Consider the following 24685-nt stretch of genomic DNA (forward strand, 5'->3'; position numbering starts at 1 on the left):
TTTCCCAGGTATTTTCCAGGTAAACTTGCTGTTTTCCGCCTTGCTCTGCAATTCCAAGCTCCGCCCTTTTCTACCTCTTCATTACTGAGTTCATTCATCTAGCCTTCCTCCACTATCTGATCCTCTCTTCATCAAGCCTTTCAAGCCTTCTTCACTCTCCTTTCATGCAGCAGCAGAATGACAGATTTAATATGCGCTGAGGTGCATTTGTCACTGATAATATTATTATAAACAGGCGACATGTCTCTGGCACAAACACACGTGAATGAGCTCTGACAGTGACAAATAAAAGCTATCTCAAACATCCTCTGGATAACTCAGATTAAATTACACATGCGAGACTTTGAGGATTCAAGCCATCAGACGAGTTGTTCCGTTTGTGTTGTGTTAATTGACAATTTGATATTCATATTCAAGGAATCATTCACCCAAAAGTGAACATTCTGCCATTTTGAATTACTGGCATGACATTTAAAATGTTTTAAATTAAAAAATCCAAAATTTGTTGAAGGGTTACAAATTTTAAGAATCTATTTCAGATATGCTTCCTTACATAACATCACGGTGAAGAATACTGATTTTAGAATTTGAGGTTTTAATTTAGATTCCAATATAGATTGAGAAAGTTTAGCAGCAGTTATGATGATTATATCAAGAGATTCCTGCCAGTCCTGTTCTCTAAATGAGTCAATTCCTGAGACTCTCACCCTCACCCTTTGTCTTTATGCATTTCCTGACCAGTAAGCTCAATGTACAGCTGTGCTTTTGTCTCTGTGATCATGTGAAGGTATGGGTGATACCGTCAGGCTGATTGGATCATTTGAATGATAGTGTTATGCTGATTGGTTCTGTCTCTCTTGAGCAAGCCGGATAACCTGCCAAACTGGTTTTGACTTGATTGAATCAAATCATGCCTATGCTTTGTCTTGATTTGTCTCCGCCTCTATGTAATCCCTCCCCCTTGGAATGTATATAACTACAAAGCATACTGTATTAGAGTTAGATTGTTGGACTGCAGCCACGCTCAATAAAGAAGAACTTCTGTTTGAACGTGATACCAACATCTCCTGGTTTTGCTTCGATGAAGGAATAAAAAGTTTACAACATTGTCTAATTTCCATGTAACAAAAGTTAAGAATAGCATCCATCAAACTCCAAAAAAGTTGTTAAATTTTATGCTTTCTGAAGTCATGGTTGTTTTATATAAGGAAAAAAATACTTGAAATATAGTGCATATATAGTGCATGAGTCATACAGAGTAGTGCTATTATGTTTTCTCTTCTTTTTTTTCTTTTTTTTTAAAGAGTTAAATGAAGATTCTTCAAGATTCTACTTTTGTGTTGAACAGAAACAGTTTTGTTGACAAAGTAAATTATTTACTGAACTGATTATTTAAAAATCTACATTTTTTACATGAGTGTAATATTTCACCCCAAATATTTTTGAGGTAATTATTTATTTATTTCAGAACATACACTATCATTCAAAAGTTTGGGGTCAGCACGATTATTTAATGTTTTTTGAAAGAAGTCTCTTATGCTCACCAAGGCTGCATTTGTTTGATACAAATACAGTAAAAACAGTGAAATAATATTACAATTTAAAATAACAATTTTCTATTTGAATATATTTTAAAATGCAATTTATTTCTGTGATGCAAAGCAGAATTTTCAGTATCATTACTCCTGTCTTCAGTGTCACATGATCCTTCAGAAATCATTCTGATATGCTGATTTTCTGCTCAAGAAGTGTTTCAGATTATTATCAATGTTGAAAAGAGTTGTGCTGCTTCATATTTTTGTGGAAACCGTGGTACATTTTTTCAGGATTATTTGATGAAGAGAAAAAGAAAACTTTTGCAACATTTTAATGTCTTTACTGTCACTTTTGATCAATTTAATGCACCCTTGCTGACTAAAAGTATTAATTAATAAAATAAAATAAAAAACATCTTACTGAATCCAAACGTGTGAATGGCTGTGTAAAGCCTCGCATTTGTGCAAATAGCTAGCATAAAACTTCCTTGTTTCCTCAAGTAGCTTTATCTGCAACAATTAAACTCAATTCACTGAACAGTGAAGCTAGTGCGGCTTTCATTTATCAGAAAAGACGAACACAGGCGTAAGGAAAAGCTAACAGAGTAAATACCACAGCTTGCGCACAGGTATTCCTGCAGGTAGATGGATGCGACACATCGGTCTCATAACTAAAGATACAGAAGAGCGAATCTATCATGGCCAAACGCTATCATTAGCTATCTGGCAACTTACTCATTTTGACAAAGTGCAGCGCTTACATAGTTTATCACAGAGCTCACAGTAACCAAAGTCATCACACAAACTTTCACACACACACACACACACACACACACACACACACAGCAGATAGGAATGGATGAGTTCAAATGAAGGAGAGACTTTTAACTGCGGGAAAAAGAAGGGAATAAATCAGTTATTACGTTGACGTTTCCCACTGAGCTGCAAGAAAAAGATTTTGTAATATTTAGGGTGACGTGATCTCTGAAAAAAAAAAGAAAAAAAAAGAGAGATGCAGAGACGTTAATGTTTTTCTGATACATACTGTATGGGACGCACTCATACTGGACTTCCAGGTATTTGTATGTTCCAGGGCAGGGATCCGGAAACGCATCTGGTCCAGCCACGACAGCGCACTGCGTCCGGTTATTACACCTGAAAACACACAAACAGATGGAACAATGATCATTAGTGGGATCATTACTATTGCTGACACTTGATGACATTTATAACCTTTAGTAATGCACTTGTGGACGTGCTGTAACTCATCCTGCACTGTTTGAGAAGAAAAACAAAAATCTGATTTCGGAGGGATTGAACCACAAAACCAGAATATAGACTTGAGGATGGACTCTTTTGACTTGGGCCAGTCACTGTCCAGAACCTTTCACAGTATCCATCAAACATCCAGAAGTATGCTAAAAACTTTAACGAGCATTTTTGCAAGAAGCAACACATGCATTTTCTTTCAAAATCTAGCTACATCTTCAATATGGCACTTACAGTTTTTGTCAATTGCTTACACACTAAAATGAAAACTTTCCCACAATTAGCAAAACCATACACTCATGGAGCAAAACACCGGCCTAGATTTGCACAACTGTAAGCACATTGTCAGCTTCACACTTTTTGCAAAACATTACACACAGTGATCTGCAAAACACTAAACACACTTGTATGCATTTGACACAGAAATTTATCATGGTGTCATTTCCTTGCAATTTCAAAGCAAATGCTTTCAAAGGAACACACCTATGAACCAATTGGTTTAACACAGCGACCAGGTGTGCACACACACTGGTGCTTAATTGTAGACACACCAATCAGTTTTAAGCACTATAAAAAGGCAACAGGTAAGTTCACCTGTCTTCAACAAAAATGAACGATGTCAGGGGAAGAGGGAGAGTGCGGATGAGAGGGGGAATCCAGAGAGTACCAGGTAGAGGAAGAGGTAGAGGAAGAGGAAGAGGGAGAGGAAGACCTGGAGGAGGGGTAGGACATGCACAAAGAAGAAGACAACCTAATCTGTGTAACAAAATTTGTGCTACAATTGTGGACCATGTAATAAACCACGGACTAACACTGAGGGAGGCTGGACTGAGAGTACAGCCTAACCTAAGCAGTTACACGATGGCATCAATAGTTCGGACATTTCGTCAAGAGCACAGGTGAGAAACTTATCTTCTGTCAACAGAAAATCCATAGCTTACTGCATGTATCAACAGTTTTAGTATCTATTCCTGTATCAATTTACAGTAAGCTAAATGTATTTTGTTTGGCCAACATAGGATTGAACGTCGAGAACACCAAGGAGGGAGGGGCCTCATGTTCACACAGGAGCAAGAAAGAGAGATCATAAACCTCGTTTTGGCCAATAATGCAATCAGACTTAGAGAAATTCAAGCCCTTATTGTCAATGATCACCCAATTTTCAATAATGACCAACAGGACTCTCTGTCAACAATAGCCCGTATCCTTAAAAAACATGAAACAACTGTATAAAGTGTCATTTGAAAGAAATTCAGACAGGGTGAAAGTCCTGCGGTGTGAATATGTGGTGGTACGTTTCGTTCACTGACTGTGACACATCACCTTTTTACTGTACATGTAATTTTACTGTATAGCAGACCTACAGTATATTGATCTACACAATGTGATCTTTTGCTGTATTTCAGAGAGTTTGCAAATGGATTTAATGGATGCGGAGGAAGTCCCACATGAGTTTATATAAATTGATGATGCTGGATTTAACCTGACAAGAGTGAGAAGAAGGGAAAGAAACATCATTGGCCACAGGGCTATTGTCAATGTACAAGGGCAACATGGGGGTAACAATACCCTTTGTGCTGCCATTACACAGAATGGGGTCCTCCACCACCATGCCAACTTGGGTCCTTACTACACTGACCTCATTCTTACATTTTTAGACAGATTTAGACACAATATTATCACAGCAGCAAACCAAAGGGACCAGATGCAATACATTGTCGTTTGGGACAATGTAGCTTTCCATCGTTCTGCTCTGGCCTAAAACTGGTTTCATCAACACCCACAATTTACAGTTCAATACCTTCCACCATACTGCCCCTTCCTAAAAACACCATCGAGGAGTTCTTCTCAACATGGCGGTGGAAGTTTTATGATCTCCGGCCCTATGTCCAGATGGCCCTCATTCAAGCTATGGAGGAAGCATGCGATAAAATTGAACCAGCATCCATACAAGGGTGGATTTGTCACTCCAAAAGATTCTTCCCACGTTGCCTTGCAAATGAAAATATAGCCTGTGATGCTGACGAGGCCCTGGGGGGTTGGAACTGAACTGGATATGTAATTTATGTTACAGTAGTTCAGTAATACTGTATGAAAACTGGAAAATGTTTTGTTATGAATGTTTTGTTGAAATGTTCAGTATTGACTGATTATTGACTGATATTTTCAGTGATCTGGTGTTGGTGAATTTATTTTTACACTTTCTCTGTAAAATGCTAAAAGTGTTTTAGGTTGAGCACAGGAGTGTTTAACTGATTCAAACAGAATCAGCCCATATGATGATTGTGTTTATGTTATGATAACAAAATAAGGTTTTTATAAGACATTGTATAGTTTTGACAAAAGTGTTCAATTTTGAAAATTATCTGAGCTGTTGTGCTGTAGTGTTGTGCTAATTGTGTGAAGGGGTTTGAAAAACCGGGCCCTGTTTTCAAAATTGTGCTTAAGCAGTTGAAAAAAACTGTAAAGGGACAGTTCACCCTAAAATGAAAATTCTGTCATCATTTACTTACCCTCAAGTTGTTCCAAACCTGTATGAATTTCTTTCTTCTGCTGAACACAAAAGAAGATATTTTGAAGATTGTCGGTAACCAAACAGTTGATGGGCCCCATTGACTTCAATAGTATACAGAAAAAAATACTACTAAGTCAATGGGGCCCAACAAATGTTTGGCTACCAACATTATCCAAAATATCTAATTTGAGTAAATGAAGACAAGAATTTTCATTTACTTTTTTATATTGTATTCATACAATTAAGACTTCATCAATTCAAATCAAAATTGACATTATTTACTTAATAAATGTCTCTGCTTTTAGTGTGGTTCATTAGTGCACACTATTCATAATTTTTCAGCAAAATATACTGTAATAACTTTATAACGCACAACACTGACATTTGACATCATGATGCTACAATTCTGTCTATTTAGAAGCTTTAATGTCTTTCATTTTCTTTCACACACATGTGCATGCACCTTCATGAAAGCACCACGGCATGTGTGTTGTGTGAACCTGCGTTGCAAATTAAAATTAATATTTTTTTGCACAAACAAAGCACTTGTGTCGCTTCATAAAATTCAGGTTAAACTACTGGTGACATGGATTACAAAAATGATGGCTTTACTACCTTTCTGGGGCTTGAAATCATTAAAAAAGACCTTCATTTGTGTTCCAAAGATAAATGAATGTCTTACGGGTTTGGAACGACATGAGGACGAGTAATTAATGACAGAATTTTCACTTTTGGGTGAACTAGTCCTTGAAATATATTCTTTTAAAGTATATTATTTCCATAATCTTTTTAAAAGTCTGCTAAAGTGTACTTCTTTTTCCACAAGGGTGAGTAAATTATGATTTTTTTTTGTTGATAAATTAATTTTGGCCAGTGTTAGTTTGGGATATACTCATCTTAGCATGTTTCTTTGTTTATGTTGTGTAAATAACTATGCCATAGCTATGTATATATTTCCGCAAAAGAGTGCAGCAAAATCTGTACTGGATGACACATTTGTACGGTTAAATTTAACCATATCATAGATTATTAGTTATGATCCGCCCCATACATTATTTTCTGCTGATTATTCAGTTTTCCGCGAAAATGTGCCACGCTAAAGATTCAAATCGAGTTTTGCAAGAATCATGGCGATCATTTAAAGATGAAATCTTCCATGAGGCTCAATGTCAGAATAATGTCAGCAGATCAGCGTGAGATGAAAGTCCAACACCTGAGACACTCGTGGCTGATTCATTGAACAGTTAGCATGTGGCTAATGAGGGGGAACAAATGGTTTTTGAGTGGCGGGGTGTATGTGTGTGTGGCAAAGAACTTGAGTGTGTATTTCTGTGCAAAGTGCATCAGAGTCTGTGGATCAGTGTGTATGTGAAACTGTGACTAATATTTAGAGGACAAAAGCACCCATGTGCAAAATCAGACTGAAGGTATTTACTGCCATTTCATTATGCAAATACACCTTTACTTTGCTATCTAAATGAGGAATCCCAACACACCTTTTAAAGCTCATTATAACTTAACAGGGATACCTTGCATTGTTAGAATGAAAATGTGTAACAATAGTAAATGTAAAAATGATATCACATTTTTATTAGTTAAAAGATAAAAGAAAATGTAAATATGTATGCATATCACATAAAATATACATACACCACCAGTTTGGAATAATTAAGATTTTAAATGTGTTTAAAATAAGTCTCTTATGCTCATCAAGGCTGTGTTTGTTTGATTAAAAAAAAAAAAAACAGTAAAAACAGTAATATTTTGAAATATTATTTTAAAAAAAAGGCTTTTATTTGAATAAATTGTAAAATAAAATGTATTCTTGTGATGAAAAAAAGCTGCATTTTCAGCATCATTACTCCAGTCTTCAGTGTCACATTATCCTTCAGAAATCATTCTAATATGCTGACTTGCTGCTCAAGAAGCATTTCTTAATATTATCAATGTTGAAAAGAGCTGTGCTGCTTCATATTTTTGTGGAAACTGTAATAATAATAAAAAAATAATAGTAATAAAAATTACTAAAACGCATAACAAAATTACTAAAACTTAAACTTAAATTAAAATGAGAACTGAAAAAAAAATTGTTTTTGTTGTAAAATCATTGTTTTTAAAAACAGTCAAAATATAGTGAGTTATGGTGGGTATTTTTATGATGCCAGTTGGAGCACGTTATGAGGAAGGATTGTGGCAAAAAACGATACATTTCTCAACTCAAATTTTTAAATTCAACATGGATAAATATTCATCAGAGTTTAAGAGGATCGAAGCAAATCCGCTCAGAATTCATCCATCCTCAGAGAATTTGCCAACATGACATGCGTCCGCTCTGTCCGACACAAACAAACACTACCTGTTTATGTGGCCGGGCCGGGTCAGGTGAGGTCGAGCTCAGAATTTAATCAGGTTTCAGCACGGGATCGAGAGGATTTGTTTTAGATTAGAGTAAATTATGCAGCACAATGAGGATTACACTGCAAATCCTGGATTCCAGACCTCTGATTGCGCACGGACAACTGCATTTCTCCGCCGCTGATGGGATATTTTCCAAACCGATGCTCTGGAGAACACACAGCCATGTGAAGGCCAAATGCAAACACCTCCGAGACAAAAACGTGCACCGTGAGGAAATCAGAATGACACAAATCAATGCAAAGACGCTTCAGTATCGATTAAAGCCACAAACGGTTCAACATCTAGCCATGTGTCGGCAAACATCCTAATTATCAAACCACCATAAAGCAGATCAAACTCTTTACCTTCCAACTAACTGCTTTCCACTCCTGAAAACACACAGTCTGTATGGCGGACTGGTTTTCAAAACACACCAATCGATAAACCAGTATAGATTTGGAAAGGGAATAGTAATGTTCTGCTTTAGCTTTGTCCACTAATGTCTTCACCTATCGACTGAATCACTAAGACAAATCTATAAATGGATATCCAATATACCTTTAAGAACACCTGGACACAGGGTCCAAAATGAACACCGCCAACTCAGGGTAAAATTGTCTTTGGTGATTCAATAAAATTTAGTTAAATGCCACTTGGCTGGTGACTATATTAGGAATGGCAACAATATGGTTTAAATCAAATTCTACGAATGATAATATACACTCACCTAAAGGATTATTAGGAACACCTGTTCAATTTCTCATTAATGCAATTATCTAATCAACCAATCACATGGCAGTTGCTTCAATGCATTTAGGGGTGTGGTCCTGGTCAAGACAATCTCCTGAACTCCAAACTGAATGTCAGAATGGGAAAGAAAGGTGATTTAAGCAATTTTGAGCGTGGCATGGTTGTTGGTGCCAGACGGGCCGGTCTGAGTATTTCACAATCTGCTCAGTTACTGGGATTTTCACGCACAACCATTTCTAGGGTTTACAAAGAATGGTGTGAAAAGGGAAAAACATCCAGTATGCGGCAGTCCTGTGGGCGAAAATGCCTTGTTGATGCTAGAGGTCAGAGGAGAATGGGCCGACTGATTCAAGCTGATAGAAGAGCAACTTTGACTGAAATAACCACTCGTTACAACCGAGGTATGCAGCAAAGTATTTGTGAAGCCACAACACGCACAACCTTGAGGCGGATGGGCTACAACAGCAGAAGACCCCACCGGGTACCACTCATCTCCACTACAAATAGGAAAAAGAGGCTACAATTTGCACGAGCTCACCAAAATTGGACAGTTGAAGAGTGGAAAAATGTTGCCTGGTCTGATGAGTCTCGATTTCTGTTGAGACATTCAGATGGTAGAGTCAGAATTTGGCGTAAACAGAATGAGAACATGGATCCATCATGCCTTGTTACCACTGTGCAGGCTGGTGGTGGTGGTGTAATGGTGTGGGGGATGTTTTCTTGGCACACTTTAGGCCCCTTAGTGCCAACAGGGCATCGTTTAAATGCCACGGCCTACCTGAGCATTGTTTCTGACCATGTCCATCCCTTTATGACCACCATGTACCCATCCTCTGATGGCTACTTCCAGCAGGATAATGCACCATGTCACAAAGCTCGAATCATTTCAAATTGGTTTCTTGAACATTACAATGAGTTCACTGTACTAAAATGGCCCCCACAGTCACCAGATCTCAACCCAATAGAGCATCTTTGGGATGTGGTGGAACGGGAGCTTCGTGCACTGGATGTGCATCCCACAAATCTCCATCAACTGCAAGATGCTATCCTATCAATATGGGCCAACATTTCTAAAGAATGCTTTCAGCACCTTGTTGAATCAATGCCACGTAGAATTAAGGCAGTTCTGAAGGCGAAAGGGGGTCAAACACAGTATTAGTATGGTGTTCCTAATAATCCTTTAGGTGAGTGTATGTGTGTCGTTAATTCAATGATGCAGTGATGTTGTTAAAATGAAACCAAAACTATACTAAAACTGTTGAAAAATAATTTTCATTAAATCAAATAAAGCTGAAATAAAAGAAAATATAAATATTCTATTTGCATTTATTCATTTAGTGGATGCTTTTATCCATCGTTCAGAACAAGATGAAAAATGTAAAGTTAAAGAAAATGGTTGTATTGTAGTGTTGTCAAAAATGTTGCTATGTATCGATACTGAAATATCTGAAACGGTTCCAATACTTAATTTCTGTAGTATCAATGTACAGATACCAGCTGCACGTTCTCGCTCTCCCTTCTCTCTGACAGTGAATTGGCACACACTCACTCATCTCATTCAATCCTTGTATTGTCATAATTTTAGTCATTCATGCAGTTTTGAACTCACACCCAAAGTGCGTGCTCTTTTTGCTGCCTGCTCTATATAAGTAGCACACATATAAAGCTGTCTCTCAAACAGCTTGCGAGTCCCAAATTGACTTATTTTTTGTGGCTTATTGTGCTTAAATGGTAAAATACATACAAAGTTATGTCAAAATGCATATTACAGTCAGTATATAAATACAGTCAGTTTTGGAACATAAATTTACAATTGCGCATTTGGCAGACGCTTTTATCTAAAGCGACTTACATTGCATTTCAAGGTACACATTTACATTCTTATCAGGTCTTGCTTTCCCTGAGAATCGAACCCATGACCTTGGCATTGCAAGCGCCAACACTCTACTGTTTGAGCTACAGGAAATAGTTGGGAGAAAACATGTGTTGTGTATCAGTATATTGGATCCCTGCATAAGCTCTTAAAGTGACAGCAGCCTAATAAACCCGCTGCTGTCTGTCATTAATGTTAATCAAAGAACAAATGACAAAGAGAAAATCACTTGCTGCTCTTAATTGAATAACTTTTGTAACTTTAATTTTTAAGCATTAATCTCTTTTTAATTTTTGCAATGAAAACAATCCAGTGTTATTTTTTATTTGATTACTTTCCTTTCTGTAGTGTTTCTTACCTGAATATACTGTTAGATCCACCTGAAAAAAAACTTAAAGACATTTAATTTGTCTCTTTATTCTATTGTATTTATTTGTGTTATCGTTTGCAATTTGTTTAGTTATTTTATTACTGACTATTTTTTTTTGTAGATCAACAATTCAAATAAATCCTCCCTTGTTCTGTGTGTAAGCTATTACAACAAAATTACTCAAATTATAGAAACATTTTGAGATATGGCGGTATATATGTGAAGAATTCTCCGTGGTATTGAATATCGATATTTTTCAAGGTACCATATCGAAGTTGGAAATTCCAGTATTGTGACAACACTATTGCATTGTCAACTAAACTAAATAAATAATGTTAAGTTGTACTAATACAATTACTAAAACTAAAACTGAAAAAGCTAAATAGAAAAAAAGAAAATGCATAACAAGATTACTAAAACTTGAACTAATATTAAGATTAACCTAAACATATAACCTAATTTTTAGCACACTTGAAAAAAAAAACTACAAGCAGCAAAAAAGATTTATGTTTGTAAGTATTTATTAATTTATTATTATTATTTGGTGATACGTGTGAAATATTCTCAAAAGCAAAAAATGACAAACAAAACAAAAAAATCCCTTTATAATTCCCATAAATTATAAAAATCTTATAAAATCCCTTTATAAGCTGCAGGGCTGGTACATTTGATCAGTTCACCAAATTCAATGCAATTTTCTGAATTGATTAAATAAAACTATGAATTTGTTTTTCTTTGGATATAGTATAGCATCCATGAAATTGTGTTGGTTTTATTTTTCTCCGCAGGCACACAAAAACAATCCGCTCAATAATCAACATTCAAAAAGCAAACGTTCAAGTCAAATAGCTGCTAGTGCTGCCATCACAGGTCCGTCACAGGCTGACATTTAAATAAGGGCCAGTTAGTGTTTCCATCTGCCGGCTCGCTCATAGCTGCTGGCTATAACAGCACACTTGATAATGTTTAGGAAAAATATGAGTGTTGATATGTCAGCTGCCAGGATTGTTGACGTTAAGAGCAGTTTATTCATGTCGGAGTGGAAATCCATTGCTTGTAATTTTTCAATTTGGGAAAGAGGACAGACGGAACAGACACATTACAAGACAAATATACGAGTGTGTTTGTGGGTGCGTGTGTGTGTGTGTGTGTGTGCTGGCCTTTTGCTACAAAACCACTATACTTACAGTTTCCAACGCTCTCATGAGACCGAGAGAAAAGAAAAAGTGAGGATATTGATGTTTGTGTTGGCTTGTGATCCAAATAACACCCTACTGTTGAACCACTGCTAAACCTAGAAGCCTAACCACTAAATAAACACAATAACCCCATGTCTTAACCCCTACGAGAATAAAAATAACAAACATTTTTCACCTAAATTTGATTGCAATATAATTTTTTTCTGAACTTGTACAAATCAACTAGCACTCCTCTATATTAATGCCTAACCCTAAACTTTACCCTTGTGAAAAAGAAGTATGCTTTAGCATACTTTTTAAAAATATTACTTTTTTATAAGAACATACTTAAGTGTGAAATTAATGTAACGTTTTTGGCCACTAATTTGCATGTTTATTGCAAATAAATGAAAATATATTAGTGTAAACAGCTTTTTTGGCCCACATAAGTAGAACTTTAGCACGTTTATGTGTAATTTCATTACTTGTCTTTGAAATATGGTTAATGTGTGATGCCAAATGAACTGACAAGCATTTATGGCAAACTAAAATAGGCTATACTTTAATGCATTTCTATTAAAACTTGCATGTCATGCATTTAAATACATTTGTATTTGCACATTTGTAATACAGTTGCAATTTAGCGCATTTAAAATATACTTTAACTTTATGTCGAACAACACACTAAAGTTAAAATAATTTTTGAAAAATACTGGCATGTGCCTAAGTATGTTAGTCAACAAATCAAAATTAGTGTACTTCTTAACAGCATGACAAAAGATTATGAAAACAATAATTGTAAAAATTGTGTTTAAGAAGCATAATCATGAAAGTATAATCTCTGTAAGTGCACTTAAGTGGTCTTTTATTTCATTAGTAATATTATCTACAAGTACAGTTTTTAAACTATACTTTTTTTCATAAGATTTGAAGTACACTATAAGTGCACATTGATACAATTAAGTTTGCTTCTTTTTAACAAGGGTATGCTTACACAATAATGCCAGCAACACCTTCAATCCAAAACTATAACCACAACACGGATCCAAAAATAAGCATAAAACCTACATAATAAACCCAATCCCAAGACAATGACCCTACAACATGAAGTTTAAATCTTAATCCTACACAATACACCCTAAAACACAGTGTTTGTTGACTTTATCTATTTTCATTCATCATATTTCCCTGCTGAGTGACTGATCACCATCTCCTGCCTTCCAACCGTCTGACTGCCAAACACCTCCAAACCTCAGCCAAAGACACACACACACACACACACACACACACACACACATCAGCGAGATCTTGTGTGTCTGCACATGCATATATGTGCACTTTTGTGTGTAATGCATCTCTGGCCATGGTAGACTAGACTCGTGCTGCGATATGCTCCAAAAATAATAAAGCAAGCTTCTGTTGTGCAAACACACACCTACACACACACACACACAAATAAATAGGCACAGTGTTGCATAAAATGAAAACATATTACAAGACCATTTCTCTAAAAATGGTAGTAATGCTCAAAAACACCACACCAACTATTTGCACAACATTACAGCAATTTGTGCCACATATTTTTTCCAGATATCATTTCGACAAGCCCAAACATTCCGAGAGCGCTAATTTGTGTTCTGCATTGGACAAGACAGAAATTCACCAGCTTCTCTATATTTTGAGACACACAGTGTTGAAATGATGCTGTGTTGTGAGGCAGCACGTGTGTGTGTGTGTGTGTGTGTGTGTGTGTGTGTGTGTGTGTGTGTGTGTGTGTGTGTGTGTGTGTGTGTGTGTGTGTGTGTGTGTGTGTGTGTGTGTGTGTGTGTGTGTGTGTGTGTGTGTGTTTGTGTTTGTTTTCTCTCTGGGAGCTTGGCAAAATGAACCTTGTGGGCTTTAGGGGTCCTTTAATTCATTCTCAATGTGGCGCTGGTCCAGTCCTGAGGGTCTGGATGATAAACATGCGCATTTATTGGTGCTGTCTGTGAGACACACACACAGATGGACAAATATAGAACGAGCTGAGCCCTCAACAATAAGACTGAACGTCCTTCGCTTCACTTTTTAGAGATTAGAAAATATTCTAGGCCTTGGCGACATTTTTTCTTTTGCAGGGCTGGTACACGTTTACAGTTCACCAAATTCAATATCAATTGATTGAATAAAAATATGAATGTGTTTTTCTTTGTATATAGTTGTTACTTCCAAGAAATTGCATTGGTTTTATTTTTTCTGCAGGCACAAATATAAACAATTTTAGTATCATTTATATACCATTATAGTCTTTGGTAATATTTTGAATTAGATTTTAATGTTAGTTAAAATTTTAGTAATTTTGTTAGGGTGTTTGTCATTTTCTTCTTTTACTTTTTTAAAGACATCGATATTGTTTTAGTTTTAGTTTATTTAGTTCGACTTTTTTCAGTACTTTGTGTAGTACTTCAGTACTATTTTAGTACACTTGTCTTTTGTGGTTTTACAGTAGTTCTAGTTAAATGAAGCTTGTGACCTGCTTTATTTCAGGACTGTAGGCAGGGCTAAAAAAACGAAATAGATTTTTTTAACTTAAATATTCCCAAAATTCGAATTATATTTGATTTCTAATAACTTTCCTTCAGTTAAAACATTACTACCAACATCATTTCAGTATTTCATGACTTAAGCACATTTGCCCTCAAATTTTCATTGAAATAATGTGCACAAAGGTTTCATTTTTAACAAAGGTTAAAGGCAAGTCCCATTACATTTGCAATGCTGTAATTTATGCAGTTTTTATACATACACATAAGCACAAATTATAAGCAGATTATAATTTGTGACTGCAAAAAGAGAGGGTTTGCAATTCAAACACACATTCTCATTAAACAAACATGGTGCTCTGTGCGGGAAGAGCAAGCTCAGGGAGATTTGATTTGAAAATAAAGAGATGTTCCTCTTTGTTTAGAAGAGTGGAGAGTGAATGGAATGGTAATGCACGAGAAAGAAATGTTTTACATTTAAATAAGACTCTCTATCAAACGCAGGTGTGGCTGCCTTCATTGGATAAAAATGTCTGCCATCTTTACTAAACCTCAGCATTTAGAGAAACACACTTACACAGCTTCTCAAAACTCTCGTTCACACACACCGCACAAATTCTAATTTGAACTTGGTTGTTTCTGAATCGAAAAATCTCAAATACTGATAATGACAAATCATCAAGCCATACTGACCTTATGCTGTCCAGGCAGAGATGTGCTCACCTCTCACGCCACATTTCCATGATACGTAATCTGTCAATTTCTTTTTTATTATTATTATTATTCAAATTTGATATAAAATGTGTGATGATGGCAGTATTGGGGAGATCAATTTTGTGTTAAATCATATACATAATAAAAGTATGCACAAAAATACTGCACAAAAATAGCATTCCACATACATACCAAATTAACTGGAAATATGATTTATTAAAGGTATAGCGGAGGATTTTCTTTTTCCGGGTGGATCATCAAGACTATTGGTCCTCCTAAGTGTCAATCATTCTGGTGATATGTTTACGTAAGGCCATCGTACGTGCTCGTGCACACGATTCACACGATGACGTGCGCTCAAAACACAGGTTGGGCTTCCCACTGATGCCTCAGTCGCGAAGTTTCTACTTGACAGGTAAAGTTTGGCATGCTATTTGGAGAAATCCATTTAAAATCACTGCTAGTAAAAGTTAATGTAAGCTACGTGCATACGTTTAATAGGCGTTCCCTCTCGGGAGCAGGTAGAGTGTTGCGCATGTACATTTTTTCAAAAAGTGGAGAGTGCGGTTCTTTTCTAAAATTCGGGAAAATCCTCCGCTATACCTTTAAAGTACTTATGAAAAAAGATCAATGCAGAATTTCCCTGATTTGACTGTTTTTAAATGGAATAGCTATAGTTATATTATAGTCTGGGTAGCAACAGGGAATAGGGAATTCTAACCAATTTAAAATAAGATTTTAAAATAAGAATGCACTTTATGCCGTGTAATATGCACGTACCCCACACCATAATCTTACCAAAGGGGTTTACAGTGCGTCTCATATGCACGTAAAAACTCGCTTTTGCTTATAAATTGCACGATACATACAATGCGTGCTATAGAGACGCATTTCATGAGATAGAGTTGGTTATTATAGATGCCTTGTCAGATTTGAGATGAACTGTCATGGAATAAATCTGTCATGGAAACAAGTTATTACAGTTGTCATATAAACATTTATATTTCACCAACAAACTGAAACAGAAACAATTATGTTATTAAAAAGTTCATATAAAACTGCCTGAAATTTAAATGTTTGTTTATATACAGTACCTCAGTTTTAGCTATTATAGCGTTTATTATTAAATAAATTTGATTATTAAAGTGATTATTAATTTATTATTTGGTTTGGGGTTTGGGTTTCCTGAATTTTTGGTTTCGACACAGTTTTTTTTTTCCATTTTGGTGCATCCCTAAAAATGAGTGTACATAACCAAATACTGCACACTTTGAGTGACGCCATGCTGTGCTGCAAATGGTGGGGAAAAAGTTCAGTTCAGACTGAGATACATTTTGAAAAATCTGATTGTAAACTGACAGATCTCCTCAGAATGTGAAGAAGAACCAGCATATTGTTTGGACTGGACTGGAAAGAAAAATTTAAACCGGACAAAAGGCCAGAGCAGGACGATTACAAAGGAGTAACAACAAAACGTTAATATCTCTCCAACACTGCTAACACACATATGTACATATTCCTCAAAACATGCACAGAAATAAGCCTTATTAAGTGACTTGAATCACAAAGTCACAGCGGCATAAATTACCATATGCGCTTGTCAAACCAAGTCCAATTAAAGGAGAGGCAGCAACAGACACAGAGAATGCAAATTCCCAGGGGTTGAGCCTGAAAAATCTGTGAATTTCTCCACAAGAGACTTACACACACACACACACACACACACACACACGCATGCCACCAGAGCTGATAATAACCTGTCAGTCAGCATTCAAAATTTTTGTTCAGAACAGCATACGAACATACTACTTTTTGCATTTTTGCAATTTACAGTGTGTAAATTTATGCATGTATGTATACTGCACAGTATGACTATTCTGAATGATCTACTACATCATGTACGTAAATGTGCAGTCAAGTCACATGTATTTACAGTATACAGCACTTTATACAATACAGATTGTTTCAAAGCAGCTCTAAAGTAAAAAACAAGAAAATAATTTTGTTAAATTCTTTATTGTTTATTAAAATTTTAGTTCAAATGTTGCAAAGTTCACTACAGAAAATTGAGCACATACACAACATACTGCATCCCATAATGCAAAACGTTCAAATCTACATTCTATTTTCACTGTGACAAATGAACCGGGAGTAATCATAGCCACATTTTTAATTAAAGTCCCCCAGTAGTCAATAATTGTATCTCTTAAACTCATCTTTGATCACCAAAATGACATATTTAAGTGTTTTTTCCTTGAAAAAAAATTGTTCATGCCTTAAAAATGCTACTTTATGGTTTCCCAAAACGTTCTTATCGCTAAGTAGTTCTTAACCTATTCCTTAACCTCTCTCTTAACGTTATGGCACGATTCCCGACACGTTCGTACGCTAAGTATATCTTCTGTAAGTCACACTTTCGTAAGGTTGGTCTGGACCACTCTTAGCTTTACCTTATCACTGTTGCAGGTCTATACGAATATAATTCTGAAGTTTTAATACACCAAGACAGTATTCAATTAGGCTAATTCAAGTGTTTTCATGCAAAGAATAAAATTGTCATTACACTGATTGTTGTTAGATTTTTAATTATATTATTATACAATATTATTAATTTAACTAAAAAGCGCTTTTAAAAGGCCAGTGAAAGCATAGGCTACTGTCAGTTAAGTCCTATTCAGACGCTAATATTGTTTCCCATGGGCTTGTATGGTATTTTAAACATTTATAGGGGTAAGTCGGTGATTTTAGTGCTGCCCAAATCCATAATATCAGTGTTTTTCTCACCCAACCCGCGTAAAAATCCCTGTCCAAATTAGTACCTACTGTTTTTTGACAAACAGGTCGTGTGGTAATTTAATTGCCGTCTGAATCCACATCTCTGAGTTTAGAAGAAGAGATTCAAAATTCACAGTTTAAATCCTTTTTGATCACTGCCGAGCACCGTACGTAAGATGTAAACTTTTATTACTGAAATGCTGGAAAGTATTTACAAGAACAATATTTCATCGCAGCTCCACCTCAGTGAACAAAACTGGGAAAGAGAAGAAAGCACGTAAAATTTTTGAAAAGGTTATTGTGGCAGCAATATATGTTACAATTTTTAAAATATGTAGGCTTGGCTAATATAGGCTATTATAGTTTGGATTATTTTTTATAATATCCAATAGTCCTAATAAATGTAATTTCAACTATTTCTGAAGTGCTTCTTTAATAAAGAACACCGCTTTCTCACATAAACAGCCCCTGCACGAGAGAATAATTGATTCTCGAGCAATCGATATCGACCAATTCAGCACCATCGCCACGGACAGCACCCGGTAACGTCGCACGTAAGAAGGTATATCTTAAGCAGCTTTCTAAGGTATAGTTCGGGGAACACAATTAGGAACATAAACAACTTTGGTAAGATATATCTTTCAAGTCTTCTTAGCGCGCTAAGAGTGAGAGTTATCGGGGAACCGGGCCCAGACCGTTAAAAGAACGCAAAAAATAACTATATTTATTTCCAAGTGATGCTACTCCCATGAATGGCATCGAGGGCATCTGACAACAATGCAACAAACTACAGTCTGAAATATTTATTGTTTGTTTAAATTATTATATTTAGCATATACTGTGCAGAATTCATTTAAAGGGTTAGTTCACCCAAAAATTTTAATTTTGTCAGTAATTACTCACCCTCATGTTGTTCCAACCCCGTAAGACCTTCGTTCATCTTCGGAACACAAATTAAGATATTTTTTATTAAATCTGAGAGCTGGATCACTCCTCCATAGGCTTCTAAGGCATTATAACTTGCTGGCCCAGAAAATGCCTTGAGTTTTTTCACGTAGTATAACTGCGTAGCGCTTCTGTGTTGTACATTACACGCATCACACACATGACCAGCGTCGGCCAATAGTGAGCCTACATGTGACGTACAACACAGATGCGCTGCGCAGTTATACTACGCGAAAAAACTCGAGGCCCAGAGAGAAAGAAATTAATAGTGGAATAAAGTCGTTATTTTTGGTGTTTTTTGCGCACAAAAAGTATTTTCGTCGCTTTATAAACTTAAGATTGAGCCACTGTAGTCACTTGGACTATATTAACGATCTCTTTAATACATTTTCTGGGCCAGCAAGTTATAATGCCTTAGAAGCCTATGGAGGAGTGATCCAGCTCTCAGATTTAATCAAAAATATTTTAATTTGTGTTCCGAAGATGAACGAAGGTCTTACAAGGTTGGAACAACATGAGGGTGAGTAATTACTGACAGAATTTTCAGCTCTTTTGTACTGGTTTAAGAGCACCATGTGCCAGAGGTCACGATCAGCTCTTACAACATGCTGAAGCTCAGTCGGTTTACCGGAGCGTGAGAGAAGCAGGAACGACTGTACGAGTCTGCCAGACGACTGCAATGAATTAAACCGGCACAGCAACCCACCAGGGACCCATTTAGCAGACGTACAGTACCTGACAGGATCGCTTAAAATTTAGAGTGAGAGCGTGATGGCCGAGGAATAAACCCCCATCAAATTCAATTACGCTGTAGCAATTTTCCCACTGCCCCTAAAATTGATATTTTTGAACACGCAATGAGACTAAACATCGAGGTTTGTGCTCCGCAGATATTACTGTGACACTAAGGTAAAACCATTTACGCTCATCATCTCTGGAGGATTGCTAGCAATTAAGATCCAAAAACATGCAATGCTGCTTAGTTACATTATATTAGGGTCAAACTGTGCGATATTTATTTATCAGATGTGTCATTTATCACTTATTAAGGTAAAATATGCACTAAAGATTAAGAACTATGTTGTGTGTTTTTACACTATTTTGTAAATGGCAATAACAAATACAAATATTTTTTGTAGCTTTCAGGGGGGACAAAAAATGTCCTATTGTCTAATTAATAAGACGCTTTGGTGGATCATAAACAGCAAATTAGTAACTTTTATTGGCAAAAATAGCTAATTTCACCAAGAGTGTAGAAACATGTAGTAACATGTAGAAAATAGCCAACAGATTATTTATCGATAGATAGATAGATAGATAGATAGATAGATAGATAGATAGATAGATAGATAGATAGATAGATAGATAGATAGATAGATAGATAGATAGACTGATAGACAGATAGATAGATAGATAGATAGATAGATAGATAGATAGATAGATAGATAGATAGATAGATAGATAGATAGATAGATAGATAGATAGATAGATAGATAGATAGATAGATATAGACATATTTGCACATTATTTGCTTTTAATGACATTTCAGGTAAACAATCAAAATATGAGGAGTATGTTATATTGGGAAGAAGAATACACTAAACTTGGTTGGGTTTTATTGTATTATACAAAAAAAAGGCATCTGAAAACAAAAAGCTCACAGGAAATAAAACATATATATTGACTACAATGTAAATTATTAATATTTTGTTGGTTCTCCCTTGTTTTTGATTACAGCAGCCATTCTGCAGGGCACTGACTCAATAAACTTCACAAGTGTCATTCTTAACTTCTTTCCAATCCTCCTTAAGCTCTTCCCAAAGTTGAGCTTCATTGGAAGACCTTATACAATTCAGTTTTATAATTTCCCAAAGGTTTTCAAGGGCTTTAAGGTCAGGGGGATTGAGGAGGCCACTTGAAAGCTTCAAAATGCTGAGCATGAAAACTTTCATTGCATTTTATTTGTATTAAAACACTCCATACGTCTCCTACGAACTTACCCGACACCATCCAATGCTAGGTTGTTAAATTTTGACTTGTCAGGCTGCAGAACACAGGTCCAATCTTCCTTATGTTCTTTGGCAAATGCAAGGTGTGTTTTTTTTTTTTTTTTTGCAGTAGATAAATCTAATAAATAGTTTCTTTACTGGCAAACAACCTCTCAATCCAGCCTCTTATAGCCAATGGCTTACAGTTCAAGATGAAATTGGAGGTTGGAGATCTCATCCAGGGTTGTGTTTCCCAAAAGCATCGTGAACATTTCAACAATACCTTCTTGGTTGCAGTGGACAGCTCTTTCCATCTTACCATTTTCAATAAAACCCACAAGATAACATCTAGTACTATAGCTTATACATACATAGTGATTTATTGAATTATAGGCTAGGAATAATGAGTCCAAGCTTGGTATGACCACCTGGCCAAAAAGGACACAATTTGGTGTGTTTCATTGCGTCATGACAAATGATGCAATTGAAACATGGAACACGTAAGTTTTACACTCCAGGCAAAACTTCACAACATGCATACAAAATGAAATAATAAATATTTAATGAAAAGTTTGAGCAAAGTGCGAAGAAGCTAATTTCCCTCCATGTAGGTCGGACATCACTTATGGCCACTCACGTACACACACACACAATACTATACACACTGCATAATAATTTGTGCTGTACGACTTGTCTTGATGGCTTTACTAATTGTATTGACAGAACTGGATTCAATTTACAAAAACATGTTTGATCCTATATTAAAAAATAGCTGTCAAAATCAATGATGTAATCACATTGGACTCATTAAATTGACTGTGTGTAATGTCTCTTAATTGCAATTGAGTAAGTTCTTCCTTCTCATTCAAAATTCTGTGGGATGTGGCTGATTCATATTCAAATTCCAAGTCATGAATTGAAAGGGAAACCATTCTTAATTTACACTCCAAAAAAGTGCTTTTTATATTACAATCTCATAAATGGAATCAATATTAAGACTGTTGTTTAAGTATGGCACAGTGCTCTGCTGTAGGGATCAGAATGCATTAGTATCAGCTACACCTGCGTTCATTTCCCTCCAGCGCCCTCCATTTAATGTCCTGCTGATCTTCCGTCCGTTTCCCGACAGAGTGAGATTTTACAGCACTGCATAGAGCGGCTGTTTGCTTTGACTGATATTTACAATTTCAATAACCTCTAAATAAATGTTTCACATCCAAATGTCAACTTCAATTGATATTTGTAGTTTCCATTTGCGTCAAGACTTACGGACCACCTGTGTGCTACCTGTCACATTTCAGGTTTGACACGCGGCTGCTGATCGATTGCTCCTGTCTGCCTTGCTGCTGGTTTGCGTCTGTAAGCTCAGCTTTCAGTTTTGAATCTCTATTTACTATCATTCCTTTTTGTTTATATTGTTAAATATAACTTACTCATCAACATATATTAGATAGTCTAATATTGCCTATCACATTAATCTGACATCGCTAGCTTTTATCTAAATCGTTATCGCTAGCACAACACGCTAGTATCTCGCTAGCCTGTTAACCTGCCATCCATGCTTGCCATCTTTTTTTTTTAACAATTAGTTCATTCGTTCATGACATCAAGGCTAGATTATTGTAATGATCTTATGGGTGGTTACCCTGCACGCTTAATTAACAAACTCCAGCTGGTACAAAACGCAGCAGCCAACGAGTTCTTACCAGATCCAGGAAGTATGACCATATTAGCCCGGTTCTGTCAACACTGCATTGGCTAAATTTTAAAATATTGCTGATTACTTACAAAGCACTAAATGGTTTAGCTCCGCAGTACTTGAGCGAGCTCTTAACGCATTATAGTCCTTCACGTCTATTTATTGCGATCTCAAAAAAATTCTGGTCAGGATACAATACCTAGAATATCAAAATCGACTGCTGGCGGTAGATCCTTTTCCTATTTAGCACCAAAACTCTGGAACAGCCTTCCTAACATTGTCCGGGAAGCAGACACAGTCTGTCAGTTTAAATCTAGACTAAGAATATCTTTGACCTAGCATACACATAACACATTAGAAACTTCTATAATTCAATGTTAGGATGCATAGATTAGGTCAGCCGGAACCGGAAACACTCCCCATAAATCCTGATGTACCCGTTACATCATAAGAAGGATGGCGTCTACGCTAATATTAGTCTTTTTATCCCAAGGTTTACCACAGTCTGCCCGGATCCAGGCCGTATCTAGATCTGATGAAGGACCTGCGCCTGGACACGACGACAACGCAGTCCTGAATTGTCAACTAGTCTCTCCCCTGTGAAGGCCTCCTTCTCCTTCCCTTTACCTCTGTACAGATAAAACGTTGTCAAAATAGTTCCGGTTCACATGGCTATGCGGAAGCAATAAATAATTTTATTTTATACATAAAATTAAAGACCAGACTTTTTTTTTTTTTTTTTTTCAAGGCTTGCACCTTGGAACCTATTTCATGGTTTGCGTTCTGGAGCCACCAGGCACTGTTGTTGTGCGAATGAGTGGCCGGAGCGCATTAAGGGTTTTCTGTTAGAACAGTGTCGTGTAAGCAGCCCCTAAGTTAATAACAAATGATTTTTGCAACGGAAATGAATCAATCAAAACTAACTTTAGCTGGACAATAACTTTATTCTAGAGCTGCTGTAAAGCCAAAACAATCTCTGTTATTTTAATTTCCTATCACGGTAAAGCTGCTTTGAAACAGTCCATATTGTTAAAAGCGCTATATAAATGAAGGTGACTTGACTTGACATTTCGAAAAAGTTTGATTCTCATTGGACCGCAGTTGCCATGGAAACACATTATGACATAATTCATGTATAACCCTGCGGGAGAGCAGCAAAAAAAAAAAAAAAAAAAAAAACCGATTGTGTGATGTCAGAGCTGAATGATTAGGTTCTGAAAGAGTTGCTGGGATGTTCTCTAACTGTCTACTCATCCAGCCTAATACCTTCTTAATATGTTTCTATGTAAAGGTTTCCAGCCACAGCCAGCCCCTTTGGATCATAAAAGAGTGGGCTGATTAAAAAGAACAAAACCAACAAAAAAAACACACACACACACACACAAAATATCCCTTAAATCGATTCATATAAACACATTGGGTCAGGGGGGCCTAGTTGAAAAATGATTTATGGAGATCAGGAGGAATTTCTTTGCTTCTTGCCAATAAACAATGTCTGCAGAGAAACACAATTCAAGACCCTTTGGGCAAATTGAACAGTAATGTTTAGATTTTCATGTGCATACTTTACCAGTGTGTGAATATGAATTTTATGGCTGAATGTGCAAAACAGGTCATAAAAGGTTCAGCGTTGCCTTGCTAAACTGCTGTATCTTGTGTATTTATTTGATATATACATCTGCTTACCTGCTGAGCTGAAGACAAACACACACGCGTTGATTCACACAATGTGGGCAGTATGACTTTATATACTGTGCAGTGGTAGAAATGTGTCAGGTTTTTAATTTGTGAGCCAGACTGGTTTATGTTGCTTAAACGGTCAACAAAGAAATGTGAGAATATAGAGCTGAATGTGTCTCAAACTTGTTATCAAGGTGAGCTGAGCTCTTTACAACTGCAATGCAACACTGCAATGAGTCGCATAGTGAAACCACTGTAATAAGTCTCTTTTGACTTATTATTTAATTTTACAAAGCCTTTGAATGTGGTTCATCCAATCTATTCATTTAGTCTAAACTATCTATTTTAGTATTTTATTATTTAACTCATGTGATTTAGCATTCATTTGCTATGAATAATGATCATTTTTGCATCTCTCAAGTTCCAAATGAAAAGAAAGAAATAATCCAATCAGAAAATATGTATATATTAGATAATA

At 36.2% G+C, this 24685-nt stretch overlaps 1 protein-coding gene across 19 annotated transcripts in view; it reads right to left on the minus strand.

Annotated features, from left to right (window-relative positions):
* The window catches only part of LOC307155720 (adhesion G protein-coupled receptor L3), a 324537-nt gene that overhangs the window by 158088 nt on the left and 141764 nt on the right, over positions 1-24685 (minus strand). For all 19 annotated transcript variants that reach the window (XM_079866593.1, XM_079866603.1, XM_079866601.1 and 16 more), the window contains one exon: positions 2581-2690. In XM_079866593.1, the coding sequence (XP_079722719.1) occupies positions 2581-2690 (110 nt within the window). The remainder of the gene's footprint in view (positions 1-2580; positions 2691-24685) is intronic.

The sequence above is a fragment of the Squalius cephalus genome (assembly GCF_949319135.1).
Source record: "Squalius cephalus genome assembly, chromosome: 3".
In the NCBI taxonomy this organism is placed as follows: Eukaryota; Metazoa; Chordata; class Actinopteri; order Cypriniformes; family Leuciscidae; genus Squalius; species Squalius cephalus.